This window comes from Polypterus senegalus, chromosome 2 (assembly GCF_016835505.1).
Source record: "Polypterus senegalus isolate Bchr_013 chromosome 2, ASM1683550v1, whole genome shotgun sequence".
NCBI classification, from domain to species: Eukaryota; Metazoa; Chordata; class Cladistia; order Polypteriformes; family Polypteridae; genus Polypterus; species Polypterus senegalus.
Genome location: NC_053155.1, coordinates 318402724 through 318428188, shown reverse-complemented (window position 1 = coordinate 318428188; position 25465 = coordinate 318402724). Strand labels below are relative to the sequence as shown.

Below are 25465 nucleotides of genomic sequence, written 5' to 3'. Positions count from 1 at the left end.
AAAGCATTGCCAGGTCTAATGAGCCTTGAGTTCTGCTGCGACATTCATAGGGTAGGGTCAGAATTTGATGTCAACAACATGAAAGCATGGATCCATCCTGCCTTGTATCAGCGGTTCAGGGGTTGGTGGTGGTGCTGTGATGGCATTGGGGATATTTTCTTGTCACACTTTGGTCCCCTTAGTACCAACTAAGCATCTTTTAAATGCCACAGACTGCTGGAGTATTGTTACTGACCATGTCCATCCCTTTATGACCACAGTATACTTATTTTCTGATGGCTCCTTCCAGTAGGATAATGCGCCATGTCAGCTCAAATCATCTCAAACTGCTTTCACTGGACTCAAATGGCCTCCAGAGTCATCGGCTCTCAATTCAATAGAACACCTTTGGGATGTGCTGGAATGGAAGATTCACATCATAGATGTGCATCCAACACATTTCCAGGAACTGCGTGATGCTCTCATGTCAATATGCACCACAATTTCTGACGAATGTTTCCTGCACCTTGTTTTATCAATGCCCTGAAGAATTATGGCAGTTTTGAAGGCAAAAGAGGGTCCAACCCAATACTAGCAAGGTGTGTACCTAATAAAGTGGCCGGTGACTGTATATACCACATTTAAGGCACTATCAGCTCCCTTCTGGTCTCTTCCATGCTTCTCCAGACATCAAGGTTAGCTGCTTTACTCATCCACATCACAGCTTTTACTTTGATTTTGTCCACCCAAGTGTTTCACCATGGTGGAGTGCTTACGCATAGATCAAGAATATCATAGAGCAGGACGGTAGTCTACATCCACTATCAACGAGAACGCAGAGCAAGTCTGCACCATAATTCTGACAAATCAGCAAGGATTTCGGGCCCTGGTAGTAATAATTCTCTTCTTAGGTCCCATTATGCTACCATTGTCATACAAACCAGATTCCAAAAAAGTTGGGACACTATACAAATCGTGAATAAAAACTGAATGCAATGATGTGGAGGTGCCAACTTCTAATATTTTATTCAGAATAGAACATAAATCATGGAACAAAAGTTTAAACTGAGAAAATGTATCATTTTAAGGGAAAAATATGTTGATTCAGAATTTCATGGTGTCAACAAATCCCAAAAAAGTTGGGACAAGGCCATTTTCACCACTGTGTGGCATCTCCCCTTCTTCTTACAACACTCAACAGACGTCTGGGGACCGAGGAGACCAGTTTCTCAAGTTTAGAAATAGGAATGCTCTCCCATTCTTGTCTAATACAGGCCTCTAACTGTTCAATCGTCTTGGGCCTTCTTTGTCGCACCTTCCTCTTTATGATGCGCCAAATGTTCTCTATAGGTGAAAGATCTGGACTGCAGACTGGCCATTTCAGTACCCGGATCCTTCTCCTACGCAGCCATGATGTTGTGATTGATGCAGAATGTGGTCTGGCATTATCTTGTTGAAAAATGCAGGGTCTTCTCTGAAAGAGATGACGTCTGGATGGGAGCATATGTTGTTCTAGAACCTGAATATATTTTTCTGCATTGATGGTGCCTTTCCAGACATGCAAGCTGCCCATGCCACACACACTCATGCAACCCCATACCATCAGAGATGCAGGCTTCTGAACTGAGCGTTGATAACAACTTGGGTTGTCCTTGTCCTCTTTGGTCCGGATGACATGGCGTCCCAGATTTCCAAAAAGAACTTTGAATCGTGACTGTCTGACCACAGAACAGTCTTCCATTTTGCCACACTCCATTTTAAATGATCCCTGGCCCAGTGACAACGCCTGAGCTTGTGGATCTTGCTTAGAAATGGCTTCTTCTTTGCACTGTAGAGTTTCAGCTGGCAACGGCAGATGGCACGGTGGATTGTGTTCACTGACAATGGTTTCTGGAAGTATTCCTGAGCCCATTCTGTGATTTCCTTTACAGTAGCATTCCTGTTTGTGGTGCAGTGTCGTTTAAGGGCCCGGAGATCACGGGCATCCAGTATGGTTTTACGGCCTTGACCCTTACGCACAGAGATTGTTCCAGATTCTCTGAATCTTCGGATGATGTTATGCACAGTTGATGATGATAGATGCAAAGTCTTTGCAATTTTTCCTGGGTAACACCTTTCTGATATTGCTCCACTATCTTTCTGCGCAACATTGTGGGAATTGGTGATCCTCTACCCATCTTGGCTTCTGAGAGACACTGCCACTCTGAGAAGCTCTTTTTATACCCAATCATGTTGCCAATTGACCTAATTAGTGTTTATTGGTCTTCCAGCTCTTCGTTATGCTCAAATTTACTTTTTCCAGCCTCTTATTGCTACTTGTCCCAACTTTTTTGGGATTTGTTGACACCGTGAAATTTTGAATCAACATATTTTTCCTTTAAAATGATACATTTACTTGGATTAAACGTTTGATCTGTCATCTACGTTCTATTACAAATAAAATATTGACATTTGCCATCTCCACATCATTGCATTCAGTTTTTATTCACAATTTGTTTAGTGTCCCAACTTTTTTGGAATCCGGTTTGTATTTTGCTAGCTCAGATTAGAAAGTTTAAGAGCTCTTAACTTGGGCAATACTGTATGTAGGGAAAAATAAAATGAGACAAACCACTACTTAACCTGCAATTGCTGAGCGCTTTGAGTAACTGATAAAAAAGCGCTATATAAATGTAATGAATTATTAATTATTATTATTATTATTACTAGCAAAAAGGTAACACTCATACATTATTTTTATATAAACTGACAGCAATTTGGTCTACTTAATGCTACTTACCACATAAGGGATCCCAAACTCTTCACACATGTCCAGTGCTATTCGGTCAGCTTTCTGAACTCCCACTGAGCCGTCGATCAGCAAAAATGTTCGTCTTAAACTTTGAGAAGAAATTTCTGTTAGTGCCTTTCAGGGTAAATAACATAAAACAAAACTCTTTACAAAATCAGAGCAGCAGTGGGGATGCATTTTTAAAAATTATCTTAAAGCATTTAACTAAGCAACTAATACTTCAGTTCTTAAGGATCACTGTATATATACAGTCATAGGAAATTACTAATAAATACAAAAATTAAAAAATAAAGGCTAACTCTCTTAAAAAATGTTTACTACTGTTCTTCCTGGAATGAAATTAACTTTTCTTTTTTTTAAAAAAAAAAACATTTTCTATTTTTGAAGATGTACACTACCAGTAAAAAGTTTTAAAAACATTTAATTTTTCATGAAAACGGTCAAAGTTTAATGTTAATATTAATGTTTTATGAAGTCAAGGAATAGAACAAATAAATAATGGCAAACAAAAATAAGTCAAGGTATCATTAAGTGTACAAAATGTTATTCAGATTTTTGATTCATCAAAGTCGCCTACACCTTTACATGATGTAACAGCCAAACTGTGGTAACCCTTTTGATTCAGAATGCCAGTCACTTAGTGCCAGTCACCAGCTCGGCTTCCAGCAAAAGAACTCAAGACCATCACACTTTCTCCTCCATGTTTGACAGCTGGTGTCACACACTGAAGTACCATCCTGTCACCAACCCAACGGCATACAAACACCCTGCATGATGAAATGAAGATTTCAAGTTTGGATCCAGTCTCCAGTAGTCCGTAGGCAGAATTTCAAGGCCCTATTTTGTCCTTTCAGGAATGACTTTCTTCCTGCCACTCGCTTGGTCAAACCTGCAGCACAACGTCTCCTCTTCTCAGTACAAACTGACACCTGCTTTTTTGATCTGCACTGTTCTTTACACATCTTCCAGTTAAATCAAAATGCTGCTGCAAGAATTACTACAAGAACAAGAAAATACGAACACATAACCCCTGTCTTTAAATCCTTACACTGGCTCCTGGTTAAGTTTAGGGCAAAATTCAAAATCCTCCTTTTAACATATAAAGCATTAAATAGCCTAGGTATGGCTTACTTGTCTGAACTTATCATGGCTTACAGACCTGAGCGCACATTAAGATCTCAAGATGCTGGTCTGTTTAGGATTCCAAGGATCAATAAAATAACAGTGGGAGGTCAAGCTTTTAGTTACAGGGTCCCTAAACTGTGGAGTGGTCTGCCTGCTATTATAAGAGATGCACCTTCGGTCTCAGCTTTAAAAGACTCACTACTTCAGTTTAGCACACCCTGACTAGAGCTGCTGATTAACTGTGCAGACTGCATCTCTGTTGTTAGTCATTAGCACTAAAACATAAGTAACATGATAGTTAGAATTTGTTACTAACCTCACCTATTCTGTTTCTCCTCTTGGTACTCAAATGTGGTACTTGGTGCCACTGCCCACCTGCTTAAGGTAAAGTCATCTCTGATGGAGGATCACATGAATAATTGGGTAGAGGGGTCCTGGTATCTGATTGGCCGGCCGAGTGCTGACTCAGCAGTGGAATGGCCAATAAGAGGAGGCAGCTTGATGGCTGAGGTAACCAGGACTCTGAACAAATCCAAATCCTATGATGTGATATCATCTACTGTTGAATTCTGTTCTGTACTTATAATATTTCTATTGCACTTTTATATTTCATTGAGGATTACTTGTGTTCTGATCTGTGTATTCTACTTTTTTTTGACATCCACTGCACTCCCAACCTACCTGGAAAAGGGTCTCCCTTTGAATTGCCTTTCCCGAGATTTCTTCCATTTTTTTCCCTACAAGGTGTTTTATTGTCTGCTTAGAGTCAAGGCTGGGGGGCTGTCAAAGCCCATTGCGGCACAGATTTATAAAAAAATAAATTGTATAGTATTGTATTCTGTCACATTTTCATGAAGTAGCAGTATTAAATTTTTGAAAATGCTGGTGTAGTACCATTTTAAAAATTTGGTAGTGTAGTTTTTTTTTAATTATTATTACCGGTATACCACACAACATTCATTCTGAATACATTTTGCATATTATTTACCGTATATACTCGCATATAAAAGTCGGGTCTTGAAACCCAAAAAATCGATCATAAAATCAGGCCCTAACTTATACGCCCGTTTCGCTCCAGTTTCTCAGACAAATCGAATTTTGTTGCAGGACAGTTACCAATTTCTTTCACCACTTCAACGACTTTTAATTTAAAACCAGCTTCATATTTTCTTCTGATCGAACACTTCATGGTGGATAGGGGATGCTCTTACGATAAAGGTGCATGAGGGTGTGAGATACAAAAAACACAAAATAGCGCAAACATCACTTCGGAATAGTTTGGTTATTATCGTGTGGTCACGTAGGCACAATACATAGAAAAAAAATAACAGCCGCGTGCTCCGTGGTTACTCTCTCAAGTGGGCATTAGCATATCATAATCTGTTGTACCAATAGAGTGAGCTTTCTGCATTCAACTTATACGACTGACATTATAAAATACCAGAAATAATAAGGTAAAATCAAGCTTCGACTTGTATGCGGGAGAACTTAAACGTGAGTATATACGGTACTTGTTAAAAATGATAAAAACTCTCTCCTTTTTATCCTCACACAAAATTTATTTAGAGGTTATGGGAAGATTGGTAGCTCAATTCATAAACTGTTCCATGAAAGGTAAAAATCAAATAACTTACTTCTTCCTGGTTTTCAGATAGGGCTCCACCATGTCTTCAAAATCCTTTGGCGCTTTAAAACCATAGCCAGGCATATCCACAAGCGTAAAAGCTTTTTTCACCATAAAGAAGTTCATTTTTTTTGTATGTCCCTATGTTTAGGGGGGGGGAAAAGAATAATGAACTGAGTGATGTATAAATATTAAATTACAAATTGACAGATAAATAAATACTATCCCTAATAATATACAGTGGGAGAAAGAAGTATTTGATCCCCTGCTGAATATGGAAGCTTGGTCATTTACAAAGAAATGAACAGTCTTTAATTTTTATGGAAGTTTCATTTTAATGGAGACAGAATATTAACCAAAAAATCCAGAAAAAACACATTACATAAAAGTTCTAAATTGATTTGCATGTCATTGAGAGAAATACGGATTTGATCCTCTACAACCCAGCCAGAATTCTGGCTCCCACAGATTGGCTGTGAGCCACAATCAATCAATCACAGATACTCCTGATCTCAATTTGCGATATCTATAAAGCACACCTGTTCACAGAATCAATTTCTTCCATTCCAGCCTCTCCACCACCAAAGAGCTGTCAAAGGACGTCAGGGACAGGGCTGAAATGGGCTACAAAACCATCAGCAAGAAGCTTGGTGAGAGGGTGAAAAATTTCGGTACAATTATTCGGAAATGGAAGAAATCCAAAATGACCATCAGTTGCCCTAAGTAACCCAGCTACAGGGGATGCACAAATCAGTGTATTTCTTCTTGTCTGTCCCAAGCCCGAATAAATGAGGAGGGTTACGTCAGGAAGGGCATCCGGTGTAAATTTTGCCAAATCAATATGCGAACAACAATACAAATTTCCATACTGGATCGGTCCAGCCCCGGGTTAACAACGACCACCAACAGTACTGTTAGCCAACAGCGTGTTGGAAGAAATTGGGCTACTGTTGGCCGAAGAAGAAAATGAAGAAGATGGGGGAGAAGGAGGCAGGAGGAGAGGAGGAAGGTAAAGAGAGTGGAACTGAGGGTAGGAACTTTGAATGCTGGCAGTATGACTAGTAAGAGGAGAGAGTTAGCAGATATGATGGAGAGAAGGAAGGTTGACATATTGTGTGTGCAAGAGACTAAATGGAAGGGGAGTAAGGCCAGGTGGATCGGAGGTGGATTCAAATTGTTCTATCATGGTGTGGGATAGGAGGAGAAATGGAGTAGGGTTATTCTGAAGGAACAGTATGTCAAGAGTGTTTTGGAGGTGAAAAGAGTGTCAGACAGAGTAAGATTATGAAGCTGGAAATTGGAGGTGTGATGATGAATGTTGTTAGTGCATATGCCCCGCAAGTTGGGTGTGTGATGGATGAGAAAGAAGATTTCTGGAGTGAGTTGAATGAGGTGATGGACAGAAAGTGGTGATTGGAGCGGATTTCAATGGACATGTTGGTGAAGGGAACAGAGGAGACGAGGAGGTGATGGGTAGGTATGGTGTCAAGGAGAGGAATGAAGAAGGTCGGAGGATAGTGGATTTTGCCAAAAGGATGGACATGGCTGTGGTGAATACATATTTTAAGAAGAGGGAGGAACATAGGGTGATGTACAAGAGTGGAGGAAGATGCACACAGGTAGATTACATCCTATGCAGAAGAGTCAATCTGAAGGAGATTGAAGACTGCAAAGTGGTGGCAGGGGAAAGTGTAGTTAAGCAGCATAGGATGGTGGTCTGTAGGATGATGTTGGAGATCAAGAAGAGGAAGGGAGTGAGGGCAGAGCCAAGGATCAAATGGTGGAAGTTGAAAAAGGAAGACTGCAAGGTTGAGTTTAGGGAGGAGGTGAGACAGGCACTGGGTGGCAGTGAAGAGTTACCAGACAGCTGGGAAACTACAGCAGATGTAGTAAGGGTGACAGCAAGAAGGGTGCTTGGCATGACATCTGGACAGAGGAAGGAGGAAAAGGAAACCTGGTGGTGGAATGAGGAAATACAGGAGAGTATGCAGAGGAAGAGGATGGCAAAGAAGAAGTGGGATAGTCAGAGAGACACAGAAAGTAGACAAGAGTACAAGGAGATAAGGCAAGGTGAAGAGAGAGGTGACGAAGGCTAAAGAAAAGGTGTACGATGAGTTGTCTGAGAGGTTGGACATTAAGGAGGAGAAAAGGACCGGTGGGCTACAGAGAGGGGCCGAGCTAGGAAAGATGAGCAGCAGGTTAGGGTGATAAAGGATGAAGATGGAAATGTACTAACAAGTTAGGAGAGTGTGTTGAGCAGATGGAAAGAGTACTTTGAGAGGCTGATGAATGAAGAGAACGAGAGAGAGAAGAGGTTGGATGATGTGGAGATAGTGAATCAGGAAGTGCAACGGATTAGCAAGGAGGAAGTAAGGACAGCCATGAAGAGGATGAAGAATGGAAAGGCCGTTGGTTCCATACCTGTGGAAGCATGAAAGTGTTTAGGAGAGATGGCAGTGGAGTTTTTAACCAGATTGTTTAAATGGAATCTTCGAAAGTGAGAGAATGACTGAGGAGTGGAGAAGAAGTGTACTGGTGCTGATATTTAAGAATAAGGGGGATGTGCAGGACTGTAGTAACTACAGGGGATAAAATTGATGAGCCACAGCATGAAGTTATGGGAAAGAGTAGTGGAAGCTCAGTTAAGAAGTGAGGTGATGATTAGTGAGTAGCAGGATGGTTTCATGCCAAGAAAGAGCACCACAGATGCAATGTTTGCTCTGAGGGTGTTGATGGAGAAGTAGAGAGAAGGCCAGAAGGAGTTGCATTGCGTCTTTGTGGACCTGGAGAAAGCATATGACAGGGTGCCTCGAGAGGAGCTGTGGTATTGTATGAGGAAGTCGGGAGTGGCAGAGAAGTACGTAAGAGTTGCACAGGATATGCACGAGGGAAGTGTGACCGTGGTGAGGTCTGAGGTAGGAGTGATGGATGAATTCAACGTGCAGGTGGGATTACATTAGGGATCAGCTCTGAGTCCTTTCTTATTTGCAATGGTGATGGACAGGTTGACAGACGAGATTAGACAGAAGTCCCTGTGGACTATGATGTTTGCTGAGGACATTGTGAACTGTAGCGATATTAGGGAGAAGGTTGAGGAGACCCTGGTGAGGTGGAGATATGAGAGGAGAGGAATGAAGGTCAGTAGGAACAAGACAGAATACATGTGTGTGAATGAGAGGGAGGTCAGTGGAATGGTGAGGATGAGTTTAAATACTTGGGATCAACAGTACAGAGTAATGGGGATTTGGAAGAGAAGTGAAAAAGAGAGAACAGGCTGGAAGGAGTGGGTGGAGAAGAGTGACAGGAGTGATTTGTGACAGACGGGTATCAGCAAGAGTGAAAGGGAAGGTCTACAGGACGGCAGTTAGACCAGCGATGTTATATGGGCTGGAGACGGTGGCACTGACTAGAAAGCAGGAGATGGAGCTGGAGGTGGCAGAGTTAAAGATGCTAAGATTTGCACTGGGTGTGATGAGGATGGACAGGATTAGAAATGAGGACATTAGAGGGTCGGTCAGCTCAAGTTGGACAGTTGGGAGACAAAATCAGAGAGAAGCGAGATTGCATTGGTTTGGACATGTGCAGAGGAGAGATGCTGAGTACACTGGGAGAAGGATGCTAAGGATACAGCTGTCAGAAAAGAGGAGAAGAGGAAGGCCAAAGAGAAGGTTTATGGATGTGGTGAGAGAGGACATGCAGGTGATGAGTGTGACAGAACAAGATGATGAGGACAGGAAGAGATGGAAGAAGATGATCCGCTGTGGCGACCCCTAATAGGAGCAGCTGAAAGAAGAAGATGAATAAAAGACCATAGTCTGAATATATTGTGTTGTATTATTCCATTGCCTTTATACACAACACGTTTTAAAGTAAAAAAAACAGCAACCTACTGGTGTTTTTGAAACCCGGACTTCAATGTCTGGAACCAGTGAAAAGAGTGCTTTTATAAGTGAGGATTTTCCAACATTGCTTCTGCCAATAAAACAAACCTGTTGAAACAAAGATTACATTAGCATTTACCATTAAAGGAAATTGAAAATATGGCCGGTGCTTTTGTCCCTGTAATGCCTTATTTACAGCGCATCACTTTTTCTACATTTTGTTATGTTACAGCTTTATTCTAAAATGGATTAAATTCATTTTTTTCCTCAGAATTCTACACACAACACCCCATAATGACAACGTGAAAAAAGTTTACTTGAGGTTTTTGCAAATGTATTAAAAATAAAAAAATTGACAAAGCACATGTACATAAGTATTCACAGCCTTTGCCATGAAGCTCAAAATCCTGTGTCCCCTGATCATCCTTGAGATGTTTAATTGGAGTCCACCTGTGGTCAATTCAGTTGATTGGACGTGATTTGGAAAGGCACACAACTGTCTATAGAAGGTCCCACAGTTGACAGTTCATGTCAGAGCACAAACCAAGCATGAAGTCAAAGGAATTGTCTGTAGACCTCCGAGACAGGATTGTCTCCAGGCACAAATCTGGGGAAGGTTTGAAGGTGTCAATGAGCACAGTGGCCTTCATCATCCGTAAGTGGAAGAAGTTTGAAACCACCAGGACTCTTCCTAGAGCTGGCCGGCCATCTAAACTGAGCAATCGGGGGAGAAAGGCCTTAGTCAGGGAGGTGACCAAGAACCTGATGGTCACTCTGTCAGAGATCCAGAGGTCCTTTGTGGAGAGAGGAGAACCTTCCAGAAGGACAACCATCTCTGCAGCAATCCACCAATCAGGCCTGTATGGTAGAGTGGCCAGACAGAAGCTACTCCTTAGTAAAAGGCACATGACAGCCCACTTGGAGTTTTACCAAAAGACACCTGAAGGACTCTCAGACCATGAGAAACAAAATTCTCTGATCTGATGAGACAAAGATTGAACTCTTTGGTGTGAATGCCAGATGTCATGTTTGGAGGAAACCAGGCACCGCTCATCACCAGGCCAATACCATCTCTACAGTGAAGCATGGTGGTGGCAGCATCATGCTGTGGGGATGTTTTTCAGCGGCAGGATAAAGGGAAAGATGACTGCAGCAATGTACAGAGACATCCTGTATGAAAACCTGCTCCAGAGCGCTCTTGACCTCAGACTGGGGCGACGGTTCATCTTTCAGCAGGACAACGACCCTAAGCACACAGCCAAGATATCAAAGGAGTGGCTTCAGGACAACTCTGTGAATGTCCTTGAGTGGCCCAGACTTGAATCCGATTGAACATCTCTGGAGAGATCTTAAAATGGCTGTGCACCGACGCTTCCTATCCAACCTGATGGAGCTTGAGAGGTGCTGCAAAGAGGAATGGGCAAAACTGGCCAAGGATAGGTGTGCCAAGCTTGTGGCATCATATTCAAAAAGACTTGAGGCTGGAATTGCTGCCAAAGGTGCATCGACAAAGTATTGAGCAAAGGCTGTGAATACTTATGGACATGGGATTTCTCAGTTTTTTTTATTTTTAATAAATTTGCAAAAACCTCAAATAAACTTTTTTCATGTTGTGATTATGGGGTGTTGTGTGTAGAATTCTGAGGAAAAAAAGGAATTTAATCCATTTTAGAATAAAGCTGTAACATAACAAAATGTGGAAAAAGCGATGCGCTGTGAATACTTTCCGGATGCACTGTACATACTAGGCAATTCAATTAGAATATGTGAAATATAAGATAAAATGACAGGCCTATTACACACACAGGTTTGCTCAAAGGGCGCACATTCTGCAGCAGACACTTGGTCTTTTCTAAAAAGGGACATCTGCAAGTGTCAACTAGCTTGACTTTGGTTGTTTTGAAATAGCCAATTTGCTTGACTTCAGTTTTGTTATAGTTTAATTTTAAAAAGCTCTATTCCATACAAGTTTTAAAATAAAGAACTGTTTTTAACGCAATACAGTTTTATAATAACTAACATATGTAGCCACTGTTTATTGATTTTATATGTGGAGCACACATTTCATCACTCTTCTGGGTAAAGCCGAGTAGAACAGCTGCTGCTAAATAAAAATTAAAATACACAATAGAGTGAACATGCGTTTTACTTTTAGAGAAAGAAAACAAAATTGTGCACTACTCAGAATCCCCACTACCTGTAATAAATGCTAAGGACTTGGGAAAGTTGCCAGGTTGTTGTGTGAACAGGAGAATCCCAGTAAATTCCTGGTATTATTAACTTAGGAATTTCCCTGTGTCACACGTGTGAAGGTTACTTGTGTTAACTGTTAACATCATGTGTCCTGATTAAAGTCTTTATGTGTTTTCTGAAGGTCACTCTATGGAGTGGTATGGATGTGAACAGCAGTAAAATCAAGATGAGATTGTTCAGATTTTATTCAAATGATGCTCATTCATTTCTCATGATTTGGTAAATCATCCCATTTTAAAGATCTGCAGGAGGATGAGCTTGTGGGGTCCTGGATGATGGACTATCTGTCAGGCAGACCACAGTTTGTGAGACTCAAGGTCTATGTGAGCAACACTGGAGCACCACAGACAGCAGGCCTGTTTGCTTTACTCATCCCTCTGTACCTCAGACGATAAATGCAACATCAGGTCAGGTCACCTGCATAAATTGCCAGATGATTCTGCACCTATGGGGGTATTGATAAGGGGGATGAGACAAAGGAGAGGAGTCAGGGGGAGAACTTTGAGAAGCAGCAAAAGCAACATTACTGTTCACACACCTCAGACTATAAATATGACAGCTGGTCAGGCCACTTGCACAAACTCTCAGATGATTCTGCACTTATAGGGTTTATTGATAAAGGGGATGAGACAGAGGAGAGGAGTCAGGAGGAGAACTTTAAGAATTGTCTTCATCTTAACATCAGCAAAGTCAAGGAACCGCTTATTGACTTTTACCACAGCAAAGAGCCTCAATGTCCAATCACTAGCCAGGGAGGGGATGTAGAGGTGGTGCACACCTACAACTACTTGGAGGTCCACATTCATGACAACTTGGGCTGGTTTCTGAACACGCAGGAACTATAGAAGAAAGGGCAGAGCTCACTGTTTTTTTCTTTTGTAGACTGCATTACTTTATTTGTGAAGTGACAACAATCACATCTTCTATAACTCTTTGATGGACAGTCAAATCTGTAATGCTGTCGTGTGCTGGGCTGGTAACATCACTTCAAGAGAGGTCAAAAGAATCAAAAGGCTAATTAAAATGGCAAGCTCAGCAATAGAATACGTTTTAGACCCTCTAGAGGTCTAAGAAAAGAAGAGAGTTTAAAACCAAACCAAGTGCCATCATGAACAATGCTGCACATCCTCTCTCTCTGACACACCAACACTGAGGACTTCATACCAATGAATTATTCAGCAGACATGTGTTAAGAAACATAACTGGGGGCTCTTTATACCAATTGCAATGCGTCTGCATAAGGCCTCACTGTGACTGTGACAGCCAAGTCCGACGTTTTCTTTCTATTTAATTTACTTGTTTAAAAGTCATCCTGGTGTGTGTTCTTAGCAAAGTGTGTGTGTGTTTATTTATTTTTTTAAGTATTTACTTACTTATCCACCTATTTATGTATTTATTTAAAGAGCTTCTGTAAAAGCCAATTTTCCCCCAGGGACAAATAATGTTCTATCTATTGTAAGAGACGGCTGGGATATCCCAGATATGGAGGAAGGCAGCTTTTTTAGGGCACTGCCTAACCCCGTGGCAGCTTCCTTGAAGTGTAGTGGTGCCCAGGATTCCCATAGGCCGTCCTGGGACTTGGAGTTCGGTATCTCAGCCCTGTTAAGCTCCGTTGGTGCTGCCAGGGGGTGCTGTGAATTTAGAAGAGACGAGGTTTTCGCCCAACCCGGAAGTGCCGGAAGCTCAGAAATTCTTGCGGGTTGGCCGATTATAAAAGGACTGAACAGACCTCACAGAAGTGAGCCAGAGTAGGGTGGAAGAAGGCCAACGCTAGCTGGGAGGTGTGGAGGAGAAAGAAAGAGAAAGGAAAAAGTATATGTGCTATGTGACTGTTTATTATGTGTGGACGTGGTGGTGGAGAGCACTGAAGAAAAGAAAAGGAATGCAACATGTCCTCTGTGTCTGTCTGTTGGGTCTGAGGAGTAATAGTGACCTCTAGTGTTCACACTATCTGTACAGTGGGTATAGAAAAGAATCTCCCCCTTCGTAATATTCCCATTTTTTTTTGCTTTACAGCCTTAAATGAAAACACACAATCCAATATTTTTTTCCAGCTTTACGTATTCAATGCAATCTATAACATCCAAGTGAAAGATATCACAGCTACAGTACATTACAGAAAAATCAAAAACAAGAAATCCTGAGATTAATAAAGGACCCCAAAAACTCAATCAGGTGTCAGTGCCCACCATTTCCATTGCGGTTACTGGCTTCCTTCCACCTGTGCTCAGTTGTAATGAGTGTGATTAGTGAAGCTGTTCCTGGTCCAATCATTCCCTTGCTTGGTAGAGAAAATGACAGCAAACAACTGACTACGGGTGGCAGGCCACTTTCAGAAGATCTCAGGTATAAAGTTGTGGACAGACATAAGGCAGGAGATGGAGACAAAAAAATCTCAAAGGCTTTATCAATCCCAAGGAGCCCAGTGAGGCCATCATAAAGAAGTGGCAATTGTTTGGTACTACTAGGACCCTCTCTGGACCCGGCTGTCCTTCCAAACTAGATGCAAGAGCAAGGAGCAAACTGGTAAGAGAGGCCACCAAGAGGCCAATGGCCACTTTGAAGGAGTTAGGATTTGATGGCAAAGAGTGGTCATTAATGGTGTGGATGTGACAACAATTTGACAAGCACTCCACAATGGTGGCTTGGTCGGGAGGGCTGCACTTCTCAAGAAAGGCCACATTAAGGCTTGTTTGAGCTTTGCCAGAATGCAACTTGAAGATTCTGATGCCAAGTGGAAAAAGGTCTTATGGTCAGATGAGCCCAAAATCAAACTATTTGGCCTCAAAACCAAACGGTACACCAATGCAGCTCACCATCCAAAACACACCATACCTATAGTAAAGCATGGAGGGGGCACCATCCTGTAGTGGGGGCCTGGGGCTCTTGTTAGGGTAGAAGGAACAATGGAGGGGGAAAAATACCATCAAATTCTGGAGGAAAACCTGCTACCGTCTGCCAGAAAGTTGAAGATGGGCAGAATTTTCACCTTTCAAAACGACGACGACCCGAAGCACACAACAAAACTGACCGCATGGTGGCTGAAGGAGAAAAAAATGAATGTCCTGGTGTGGCCAGTCAGAGCACAGACCTAAATCACAGTGAAAATCTGTGAAAAGATCTGAAGATAGCAGACCACCAACGCTCAACATTCCAATGTGACCGAACTGTAAAGAAGAGTGGGGGGCAAATATCAAGTGGGCTCAATCTCGATCTGCAAAGCTATTAGAAAAGAATCAACAGACTCAAGGCTGTCATTAAAGCAAAACGGGGGTCAACAAAATGACATTGACATGGGGGGGTGATCTTTTATTAATCTCAGTAGGTTTTGTTTTGGATTTTTTGTAATTTTTCTGAACTATAGCTGTGATGTCTTTCACTTGGATGTTAGAGGTTGTATTGAGTAAGTAAAGCTGAGAAGATATATTTTTGTGTGTGTTTTCACTTAAGGCTGTAAAGCAAAAGAAATGGGAATATTTTGAAGTGGGGGATTCTTTTCTATACCCACTGTATCTTTCTATACAATACGCTACCGTGGCTGTTCGTTTGTATGTCCAGGATTTTAAATAACCTGTAGCTTGCAAACCGTTTGACCTAGTGACCTGAAATTTAGTACACATATACTACGTGATGTCTACTGTGTGCTTTCGGGTGATGATTGACCTCTGAAGGCTATTCCTGTTTTTATTTTTATTTTATTGTAGAATCAACTCGTAGCAGTGGCCAGCAGTGCGGTCGTGAGGCGCATGTGTACGGGCACCGTTCTCATTCCCTACCAGCTGTGCCATTACTTCCCCTACCTCTTCATATCTTAAATCATTCTTAAGTCTTCAGTCTGCCTCTTAAGTGCCAGTTTAAGTGAAAAAATAAGGAAAATGTACTAATTGCAACACAAACACTGATTTAATCAATTTTAATGTGAAAAGATGCCGATGAAAGAAGAGAAGAAGTGGGCCGCTAGGGTGGAGAAAAGAAGAGCTGCTCAGGAAGCAGCAAGAGCATCAACCTCTGAGCAAACGAATGGTAAACGTTATCGTGCAGTGCGCCGTTACTGGTATATATATATATATATATATATATATATATATATATATATATATAGTGAGTGAGTCAGTAGTGTTTGGCTTTTATACAGTTGTGCTTGAAAGTTTGTGAACCCTTTAGAATTTTCTATATTTCTGCATAAATGTGACCTAAAACATCATCAGATTTTCACTCAAGTCCTAAAAGTAGATAAAGAGAAACCAGTTAAAGAAATGAGACAAAAATATTATACTTGGTCATTTATTTATTAAGGAAAATGATTGAATATTACATATCTCTGAGTGGCAAAATTATGTGAACCTTTGCTGTCAGTATCTGGTGTGACCCCCCTGACTAAACGTTTCCGGTAACTTTTGATCATTCCTGCACACCGTCTTGGAGGAATTTTCGCCCATTCCTCCATACAAAACAGCTTCAACTCTGGGATATTGGTGGGTTTCCTCACATGAACTGCTCACTTCAGGTCCTTCCACAACATTTCGATTGGATTAAGGTCAGGACTTTGACTTGGCCATTCCAGAACATTCACTTTATTCTTCTTTAACCATTCTTTGGTAGAATGACTTGTGTGCTGAGGGTCGTTGTCTTGCTGCATGACCCACCTTCTCTTGAGGTTCAGCTCATGGACAGATGTCCTGACATTTTTCTTTAGAATTCTCTGATATAATTCAGAATTCATTATTCCGTCAATGAAGGCAAGCCGTCCTGGCCCAGATGCAGCACAACAGGCCCAAACCATGATACTACCACCACCAGCATGTTTCACAGATGGGACAAGGTTCTTATGCTGGAATGCAGTGTTTTCCTTTCTCCAAACATAACACTTTTCATTTAAACCAAAAAGCTCTATTTTAGTCTCATCCGTCCACAAAACATTCTCCAATAGCCTTGTGGTTTGTCCACGTGATCTTTAGCAAACTGCAGACGAGCAGCAATGTTTTTTTGGAGAGCAGTGGCTTTCTCCTTGCAACCCTGCCATGCACACCATTGTTGTTCAGTGTTCTCCTGATGGTGGACTCATGAACATGAACATTAGCCAATGTGAGAGAGGCCTTCAGTTGCTTAGAAGTTACCCTGGGGTCCTTTGTGACCTCATCGACTATTACACGCCCTGCTCTTGGAGTGATCTTTGTTGGTCGACCACTCCTGGTGAGGGTAACAATGGTCTTGAATTTCCTCCATTTGTTCACAATCTGTCTGACTGTGGATTGGTGGAGTCCAAACTCTTTAGAGATGGTTTGGTAACCTTTTCCAGTCTGATGAGCATCAACAACTCTTTTTGTGAGGTCCTCAGAAATCTCCTTTGTTGGTGCCGTGATACATTTCAACAAACATGTGTTGTGAAGAGCAGACTTTGATAGATCCTGTTCTTTAAATAACACAGGGCGCCCACTCACACCTGATTGGCATCCCATTGAGTGAAAACACAGGACTCAAATTTCACCTTCAAACTAACTGATCATCCGTGAGGTTCACATACTTTTGCCACTCACAAATATGTAATATTCGATCATTTTCCTTAATAAATAAATGACCAAGTATAATATTTGTGTCTCATTTGTTTAACTGTTTTTTCTTTATCTACTTTTAGGGCTTGAGTGAAAATCTGATGATGTTTTAGGTCATATTTATGCAGAAATATAGAAAATTCTAAAGGGTTCACAAACTTTCAAGCACAACTGTATAAAAGCCAAACACTACTGACTCACTCATCATGAAATCTCCTGAAACATGAGGACTTGAAATCTGGAATGTAGGTTACCCTTGGCCCATAGGTGCTTGATAAGAAACAGTTTTAAAAATTTTGTGGTCCAAGCATGTTCTGTCCGCTTTTCGTGAGAGAATTACTTAAAGGATTTAGATCAGGTTGTTTTCTATAATTTGCTTGAACTTTCTGGTTGATTTTGCGACTTCTCTCATCGCGCTAGGTACCAGAGTTCGTTTGTGGTACCGATGTATTTATGCAAATCCAACAGAGTGGCTGTGAGCCGAGAGCAGGGGGGACAGGGTCTTCCTCATTCACTCGCCGGCCTCTGTTCGAGTTAGCCTATGTCTCGCCAGGTGTTGGAGTGCACCTCGCCTCCGCTTAGCTAGTGATACCCGTTTGTTCAACAGACATTGTCATCTACAGATTGTTAAGGAGTAACGTTTGACGTTTTTGAGAGAGAGAGAGAGAGATCAGAGCTACGTCTGTTTTAGAGGGTAGCTGCTGACTGCCAGAGATATCACGGCCACGGGGCGAACGCTTTCCAATCAGAGCTGAACACGATCAGATATAGTGCCAACGTCTATTGATTTTTAAATTTTGCCCTGTTTCATTACTATGTGGGTGAAGTCACGGGGTACAGCTAGTCTATTATTCAGTGCCTTTCACACCTACCTTTTTTGTAATTTGTCAGTATGCAGCCATCATTTAAAAATGGAACAAATCAAAATTAAAACAGGCAGACCACCAACAGCAGACACAAAATGAGACGCTTACCTCTGGTTCACTTATTATTGGAGCATGATCCATTCTCACAGCCGATGAGTAATAATCAATACTGTGTCTTTTTGAAGGTGTAAAGAACGCCTCTGCACTCTTTATGTCCTCAAAGCTTGGAAGAAATGCATGGAAATGGCTCTTGTTCACCCCACTCATGAGATACTTCTCAAGTCCTTGGAATGGGAACAAAAGGCTGCCCATCTTTTTCTCAGAAACCATTGCCATGTCAATAACTGAAGAAAATTTGTGAGAGTTCCGACATGTTGAAATTAACAAGACACCTTTACGAGTCTTTGGATGAAGGGTCCTCGAGAGTAGACCTTCTAGCATTGGATGAAGGGTCCTCGAGAGCAGACCTTCTAGCATTGGGTAGAACATATCAGCCCTGAAAGAGAAATGATGAGTGTTTAAGAAGCAGTATGAGAAAATGTCAGCTTTGTAGAATTTTATTAGAAATAATTACAGGCTATCCCTGATTATTCACGCCCCGATTTACAGGGTTTCTGCATTATCCGGGGTGAACCTGTGAGTGCAATACACCACTTTTGTTATAATTCGTAACAGCTCTGCTTTGCTGCCAAGTAGCGTGGTAGTCAGTAAGCCTTTAGGGACTTTCAAAATGAGACTTGATGTTTTTATAGAAGAATAAAGTGGACAGGACTACCGAGCTTTGAACTCTGCAGCAGGTTAATCGCTGTGTCGTCTACAGGGGTTGCCATATCCGGTCCTTGAGGACCACCGTGGCTGCAGGTTTTCATTCTAATCCTTTTTTTTTAAATGAGTTCCCTGTTTGTCTTGCTAATTAACTTCTTGTGAATTCATTTTAATTGAATTGCTTTTTAAAGATTTGTTTGCCTGAATGTCTTTATGTCTTTCCTTAAACAGAAATGAAATGTGAAGTGAGGGAGATAACAGAAGACCAACTAAGTCAGGGCCTCAAACTCCAACCAATTTCACTCCAACCAGCTGCTTATGAGGCGCCGATTCTTGTCATTAATTAAACTCGTTCTTTAATTCCGTGGCTTGTTGCTGCTCTTGTGGGTGCAATAGCAGACATTTCTGAAATTGTTGATATTCCCTTTCCAAGAGCTCTATTAAAATGTTTTAGGGACCTGAGCAGATCGACATTCCTAAGACTTTCATCTTTCCTTATTTTCAGATATTGTATGATGGACACCAGTTGTTTTGGCTCATTTTGTATCTCATTGTTTGGCTGCTAATTAAGGAAAAAGAAACAAGGGGTCTGAGTCTTCAAGAACAAGTCAATTAAAATTAGTTCAAAGGAAGTAAATTAACAGCAAAAACAGGTCACTAATTAAGAAAAGGGTGAGAATGAAAACCTGCAGCCACAGGGGTCCTCCAGGTCTACAAAACATTTTCCCAGAATTCTGCAGGCTCTTTTAAATCCTTTTTCACAAAGTGTAATCTGACCATCTTGTTTTTGTGGTTGGCATCTGTCAGTGTGGCCTCTGTCTTTGTTCATGAAGTTTGTCTGAGACACGTCAATTATTGAGCGGTTATTGGGCTCACCAGTGCGTCCTTTCTTCTTCAAGTGTTGTCAATCAAACCAGGTTTGACGGAAAAGTCTGCAGATCACCTTAAATGAAAGTCTGCAACGTGCACTTTAATCACAATGTCTGAATTGTTTGATTTGTAATTTTAAACTGTGAAGTAGAGGAGGAAATCAAAGAAAAATGTATCTTTGACCCAAACAAAATGCTTAACATTAAGCATTTAACATGGGCAGTGATACACCTTGGAATGTAATTCCTGTTTTGAATGAGAATTACGGTTTTATTAACAATATGTTAAGCAATAGGTTAGCTTGCCACTTTTCTCTTTTCATAACTAGGGGGCGCTGCCCCCAGCTCGCTTCACTCACCAACCCCTGGACTGGCGCTACGAGCTAGCCACTTCGCCGATCTGCCACTCGCGTATGGGTAAGCAGATGTACAATTTAAACAGATTGTTATTTTCATGGGAACTGTTACATATGCATAATACAACTAACTATTTTACATTACAGCAAGTAATTAACCATAGTTAAAAAATAGTAAAACGTAATAAATTGAATGTTTCATGTTGCGTTAGAGGTATTCGTTGCTTTATACGTTTTTTGTTCTGTTTGGCTTTAAAATTAACATTCAAATACTTTTTAAACTTACGCTTTTACTGTAAAACTTCAGTAAAAACAATTTTTTGAATTAACTTTTCATTAATATCACATTGAATTTTGATTCCGTGTTTGGAGTTACATAGTAACAACATAACATGTAACTGCCCGTTAGTGAATATCGTTTCTTTCTCTCTAATAAATAAACCGACTTTTTCAAACGTTTGTCCAAGTGATTTGTTAATTGTCACAGCAAAAGCTATTCTAACGGGAAACTGTAAATGTTTTAATACGAATGGCATATCAAGATCTCCTTTGGTGTGTAATGTTATCCCCTGAACATGTACTACATTACCTACATCACAACTGTTCGACCAATTTTCAATACAACTAATCTTGTCCTACTGCATAGCCCATCACACAGACATAAATTACACAAGAACATTACGATACGATGCTAGGGCTGCTGATATTTTTAATTGATATATTATATATATATATATATATATATATAAAAATAAATGATTTAGATAAGAATATAAGTAACATGCTGGTTAAGTTTGCAGATTATACCAAGCTAGGTGGATTAGCAGATAATTTGGAATCCATTATATTTTCTCAGAAGGACTAGAACAGCATACAGGCTGGGGCAGATTTCTGGCAAATGAAATTTAATGTAAAGAATTAAACATAGGAAGTAAAAATGTGAGGTTTGAATACACAATGGGCGGTCTGAACATCGAGAGTCTACCTTATGAGAAGGATTTAGGAGTCATAGTGGACTCTAAGCTATCAACTTCCAGACAGTGTTCAGAAGCCATTAAGAAGGCTAGCAGACTGTAAGGTTATATAGCGCCTTAATGTGTGGAGTACAAGTCACAGGAGGTTCTGCTCAGGCTTTATAACACACTGGTGAGGCCTCATCTGGAGTCCTGTGTGCAGTTTTTGTCTCGAGGCTACAAAAAGGACATAGCAGCACTAGAAAAGGTCCAGAGAAGAGCGACTAGGCTGATTCGAGGGCTACAGGGGTTGAATTATGAGGAAAGATTAAAAGAGATGAGCCTTTCCAGTTTTAAAAAAAGAAGATTAAGAGGTGACCTGATTGAAATGTTTAAAATTATGAAGGGAATTAGTCCAGTGGATCGAGACTTGTATTTTAAAATGAGTTCATCAAGAACACGGGGACACAGTTGGAAACTTGTGAAGGGTAAATTTCACACAAGCATTAGGATGTTTTTCTTTACACAACGAAAGATAGACACTTGGAATAAGCGACCAAGTAGTGTGGTGGACAGTAAGACTTTAGGGACTTTCAAAACTGGACTTGATATTTTTTTTAGAAGTGGATAGGACTGGCGAGCTATGTTGAGCTGAATGCCTTCTCTCGTCTAGTGTTCTAATTTGATATATCATTATTTGAAATACATACATCCTTTTTTCTACAGTAATTAAGCCAGTGGAAGACCGGATGGTGTTAACGGTTATAGATATTCATGATATTGTAAGTTAGTGTTTTCATCTTCTGCACCATCACCACCAACTGTTTCAGCAGTCTATTGATACGCATTTAACCAATCTGCTGTGTAACCGATTGTCAATTTTTGCGTTAATTCATTCGACTTCATCGTTTCTCATTGTTAGGATTGCCCATGTACTCTGTTGATAACCCTTTTGGATGAAACTCTTCAATAAGATTGGACATAATATGTCTTCTTTAATTGGGAACTTAAAGTAAGGAAAACGTAAAAACTTTTAAGAGCTGAGAGCGCAGGAATGGCGTCTGACAAAAGCATTCGTACAAATGAGAGGTGAGAGGACCGTGGGTGTAGTTGAAAATGGTTGAGAGGAAGGCGGGACTTGTAAAAATCTCTTGGCAATAGTCTCGTCTCAAGATTTTCTTTTACAGTAATCCCTCGCTATATTGCGCTTCGACTTTCGCGGCTTCACTCTATCACGGATTTTATATGTAAGCATATCTAAATATATAAACGCAGATTTTTCGCTGGTTTGAGGATTTCTGTGGACAATTGGTCTTTTTACTTCTGGTACATGCTTTCTCAGTTGGTTTGCCCAGTTGATTTCATACAAGGGACTCTACTGGCGGATGGCTGAGAAGCTACCCAATCAGAGCACATGGTTAAGTTCCTATGTGCTGATTGGCTCAGCAACGGAGCACCGAATTCGATTCTGCTGTTTTAACCAGGATATCTCATCTCGCTCATTCAGCATCAACGTGTTTCGCTGTGTAAAGAGTTAACTTTTGTGCTCTTTTGCGTTTATCTTTGTGTAGTCAAGCCTTTCGTTATGGCTCCAAAACGATCTGCTCCTGCTTCAGGGGCCGTGCCCAAGTTCCAACGGAAGATGCGAACGATTGCCGAAAAGGTAAAAGTTTTGGATATGTTGAAGGAAGGGAACAGCTACACCACTAAAGATGCCATTACGGCATCAATGAGTCCATGGTTTTTATTTAAAAAGGAGGAAAAGAATATAAGATCTACAGCTGCAGTGTCCTTTAACCAGGGCGCAAAACGAGTTGTAAGTGGACGTAATAAGGCAGTAGTCTGGATGGAATCTGCTTTAGGGATTTGGATTGAAGACTACTGGAAGAAGAACAACGGTGGTGCCGCACAGTCGCCTGAAGAGGCTCCTTTAGAAGGGCTGCAACGCTCTCCTTTGTTGTGCAGTAAAACTAAACTCATCGTTATCGGACAAGTCGTCGTGTCATTGTTGGTGAGTAACCATAATTCATTTTCTTCTTACAGTACTTAGTACATGTATGTACGTTTAGTGTCACTGTACGCACATTTTACTTTATTTTATTTACCTATCCTTTTATTTTTGTGTCTTACCTCACAATTTAATCGGTTAAATGATTCACAGAATTAAGTATTAGAACTGCCTACGTAAAAGAATTACCATACAGCTAAATGTTTACTCGCCTATCACTATGATGAGAACTATGTGGTCTCGTCTATCAGTGCTTTCATCAACTACAACCTATATTTTCTTGCCGCAAATCTTTCGAAGAATGGCGTTCATATGTTGTTCAAAGACACGGGGCAAACGAGTGTGACGAAGACTGCTTTCAGTTTCTGGCAGTGCACCTCCTTGTTTACAATGCTTAATGAAGAAAGGATGCATCTTCATCATTTTTTCGAGCGGTACGTCTGACTCACATGGACACAAACTGGCGTCTTACACCTGACGATTTTGTTGTTTCCTCTGTTGTTACCTGAAGGGGAACACTTTTTGATCTTAATTTCTCCTTGTTTTTGAGATTGGTTTTAGATTTGACGTGGTCAATGCAAGCATCTTTTCGTGTCCAGTGGTGTCCAGTCCAGTCGCTGTGATATAGTTGTGCCCTCAATTTTGCAGTTAAAATTGTGTTTCTTAGTTTTTTGAGACATATCTAGGGTTTCTGATACTGCTCACTTTGACATTTCTGTCTTGTGCAGTGAGCTAATTTACGTGCCTTTAATGAGAAAACACACGCACAAACAGATAGAGGCATGACTGGACTTCAACAAAGAATCGCTTGAAAAACAAACTAGAAAATAGCATCTGAATGGTAAAACTACAGATTATCCAATTGTTTAATTTATTGGTTTAAGTTTTGTAACAGTCACCCCTTCCGTCTCTAAATACCGCACATTTACGTTTTTAAATTTAAAAATTTGTTTTTTAAGCGTTAATTCCGTCCGTTTTTTCTGCATCGCGGAAATCACAAGGCCCTACTATGGTAACAGGTCTGATTTGCTTTGGTGGACTGAATAAACTGCTTCCGTCAAAATTTCTTGTAACTGCGCAATAATAATAATAAAGGGAAAACAAACAATTGTTCCCCCTAAATTTAAGGTGTCAGTATATATCAAGACAAATGATGAGCTTGGATTCTCTGCCTAGAGAAATACAAAAGTTTACTTTTATTTAAAATACCAACCTACTTAAAAATGGCAAATCTTTAGATAAAACCTACTATTGTTAGTGCAGGTCAAAGTCGCTCCACCATCCACTGAAGGTCCTAATGCTCATCAGGATTAGCTCTTAGCTTTCATTCAGCTTGGCTGAAAGCTTCAAAATGCTCTTCCATTTCCCTTAAAGAAGCTCGTTGATTACAAAACTGTGCAAATCCTGTCATCTAGTGGTCAAAATTGGTATTGCTGTAATGGAACAAAAAAAAAAAAAAAACGCAGGTCAGTCAAGTTTTGTTGAAGGTCTTACATGATTTATGTTTATTAAACATAATTTAATAAATTAAATAATTTATTATGTTATTCTCAAATCTAAAGGTCTTTCCATATCAATTGAACAAACATTCAAAAATGCTATTGCATCTCTATTTTTGATTTTGATAACACTTGAGATGTAAATTACAAACACTTTTCAGGGCTCAGAAATATTTTGTGAATTTAAAAATAAATTCCCCTTCACTTTAATTCACCGTGGACAATGTAAACTGATAATTTAGAGTGTTTTTTCTTAGGAGCTGTAACTTCTATCTATCAAAGCAGCACAGCCCAGCCATAGCTCATGGAGAGGTTCAGTCCTTTTATTTTGTAAGGTCAAGTTTTCTGTCCCCGACTCCAGCGGTCAGTGGATTACTAATATAACGGCAAACAGAAAATAGCAGGTGAAATTGGGAAAACTCACCTCTAGCTCCTGTTCAAGCAACTCTGCTAAACTCCCTCAAGTGATGTGCGCTCTCCCCACTGCTCTTTGCAATCCCCCACCCAATCACTAATGACAGCACCTCTAAGGACCCCTCCTCTGTCAAACTCCTCAAATATGGAGACGACATAACCATCACTGGACTCATCACAAGTCTCCATACAGAAGGGAGGCTGAGCCAGCTGGGCCCTTATGGTGTGGGCAGAAGAGGGCCGTGGAGTCGGAAGTCATCATTGGATTGCAGGAGTCAGGCTAAGGCTAAACTGTTCTGGCCTCAACTCCGACTAAATACAAATAGTAACATAATTTCTAAGATTTCCAGTTTCACTTATACTAATTCAACCTTTAAATCCAAACTTTAACAAATTAGCGTGCTAAAAAAAATTAGCTTGAATATTCACAATGACAGAGATGAAAACCTATCTTGTATGCGGTTTGCTTTCAATCAATGTAGTAAATACAGAGGGTATAGAAAAGAATCCCCCCATTTGAAATATTCCCA

At 40.6% G+C, this 25465-nt stretch overlaps 1 protein-coding gene across 1 annotated transcript in view; it reads right to left on the bottom strand.

Annotated features, from left to right (window-relative positions):
* The window catches only part of gtpbp8 (GTP binding protein 8 (putative)), a 45569-nt gene that overhangs the window by 8522 nt on the left and 11582 nt on the right, over positions 1-25465 (bottom strand). The window contains exons 3-7 of the mRNA XM_039745937.1: positions 24272-24455; positions 18180-18567; positions 9410-9508; positions 5530-5660; positions 2759-2858 (exon numbers count right to left, since the gene is read on the bottom strand). Of these exons, the coding sequence (XP_039601871.1) occupies positions 2759-2858; positions 5530-5660; positions 9410-9508; positions 18180-18560 (711 nt within the window). The 5' untranslated portion in view covers positions 18561-18567; positions 24272-24455. The remainder of the gene's footprint in view (positions 1-2758; positions 2859-5529; positions 5661-9409; positions 9509-18179; positions 18568-24271; positions 24456-25465) is intronic.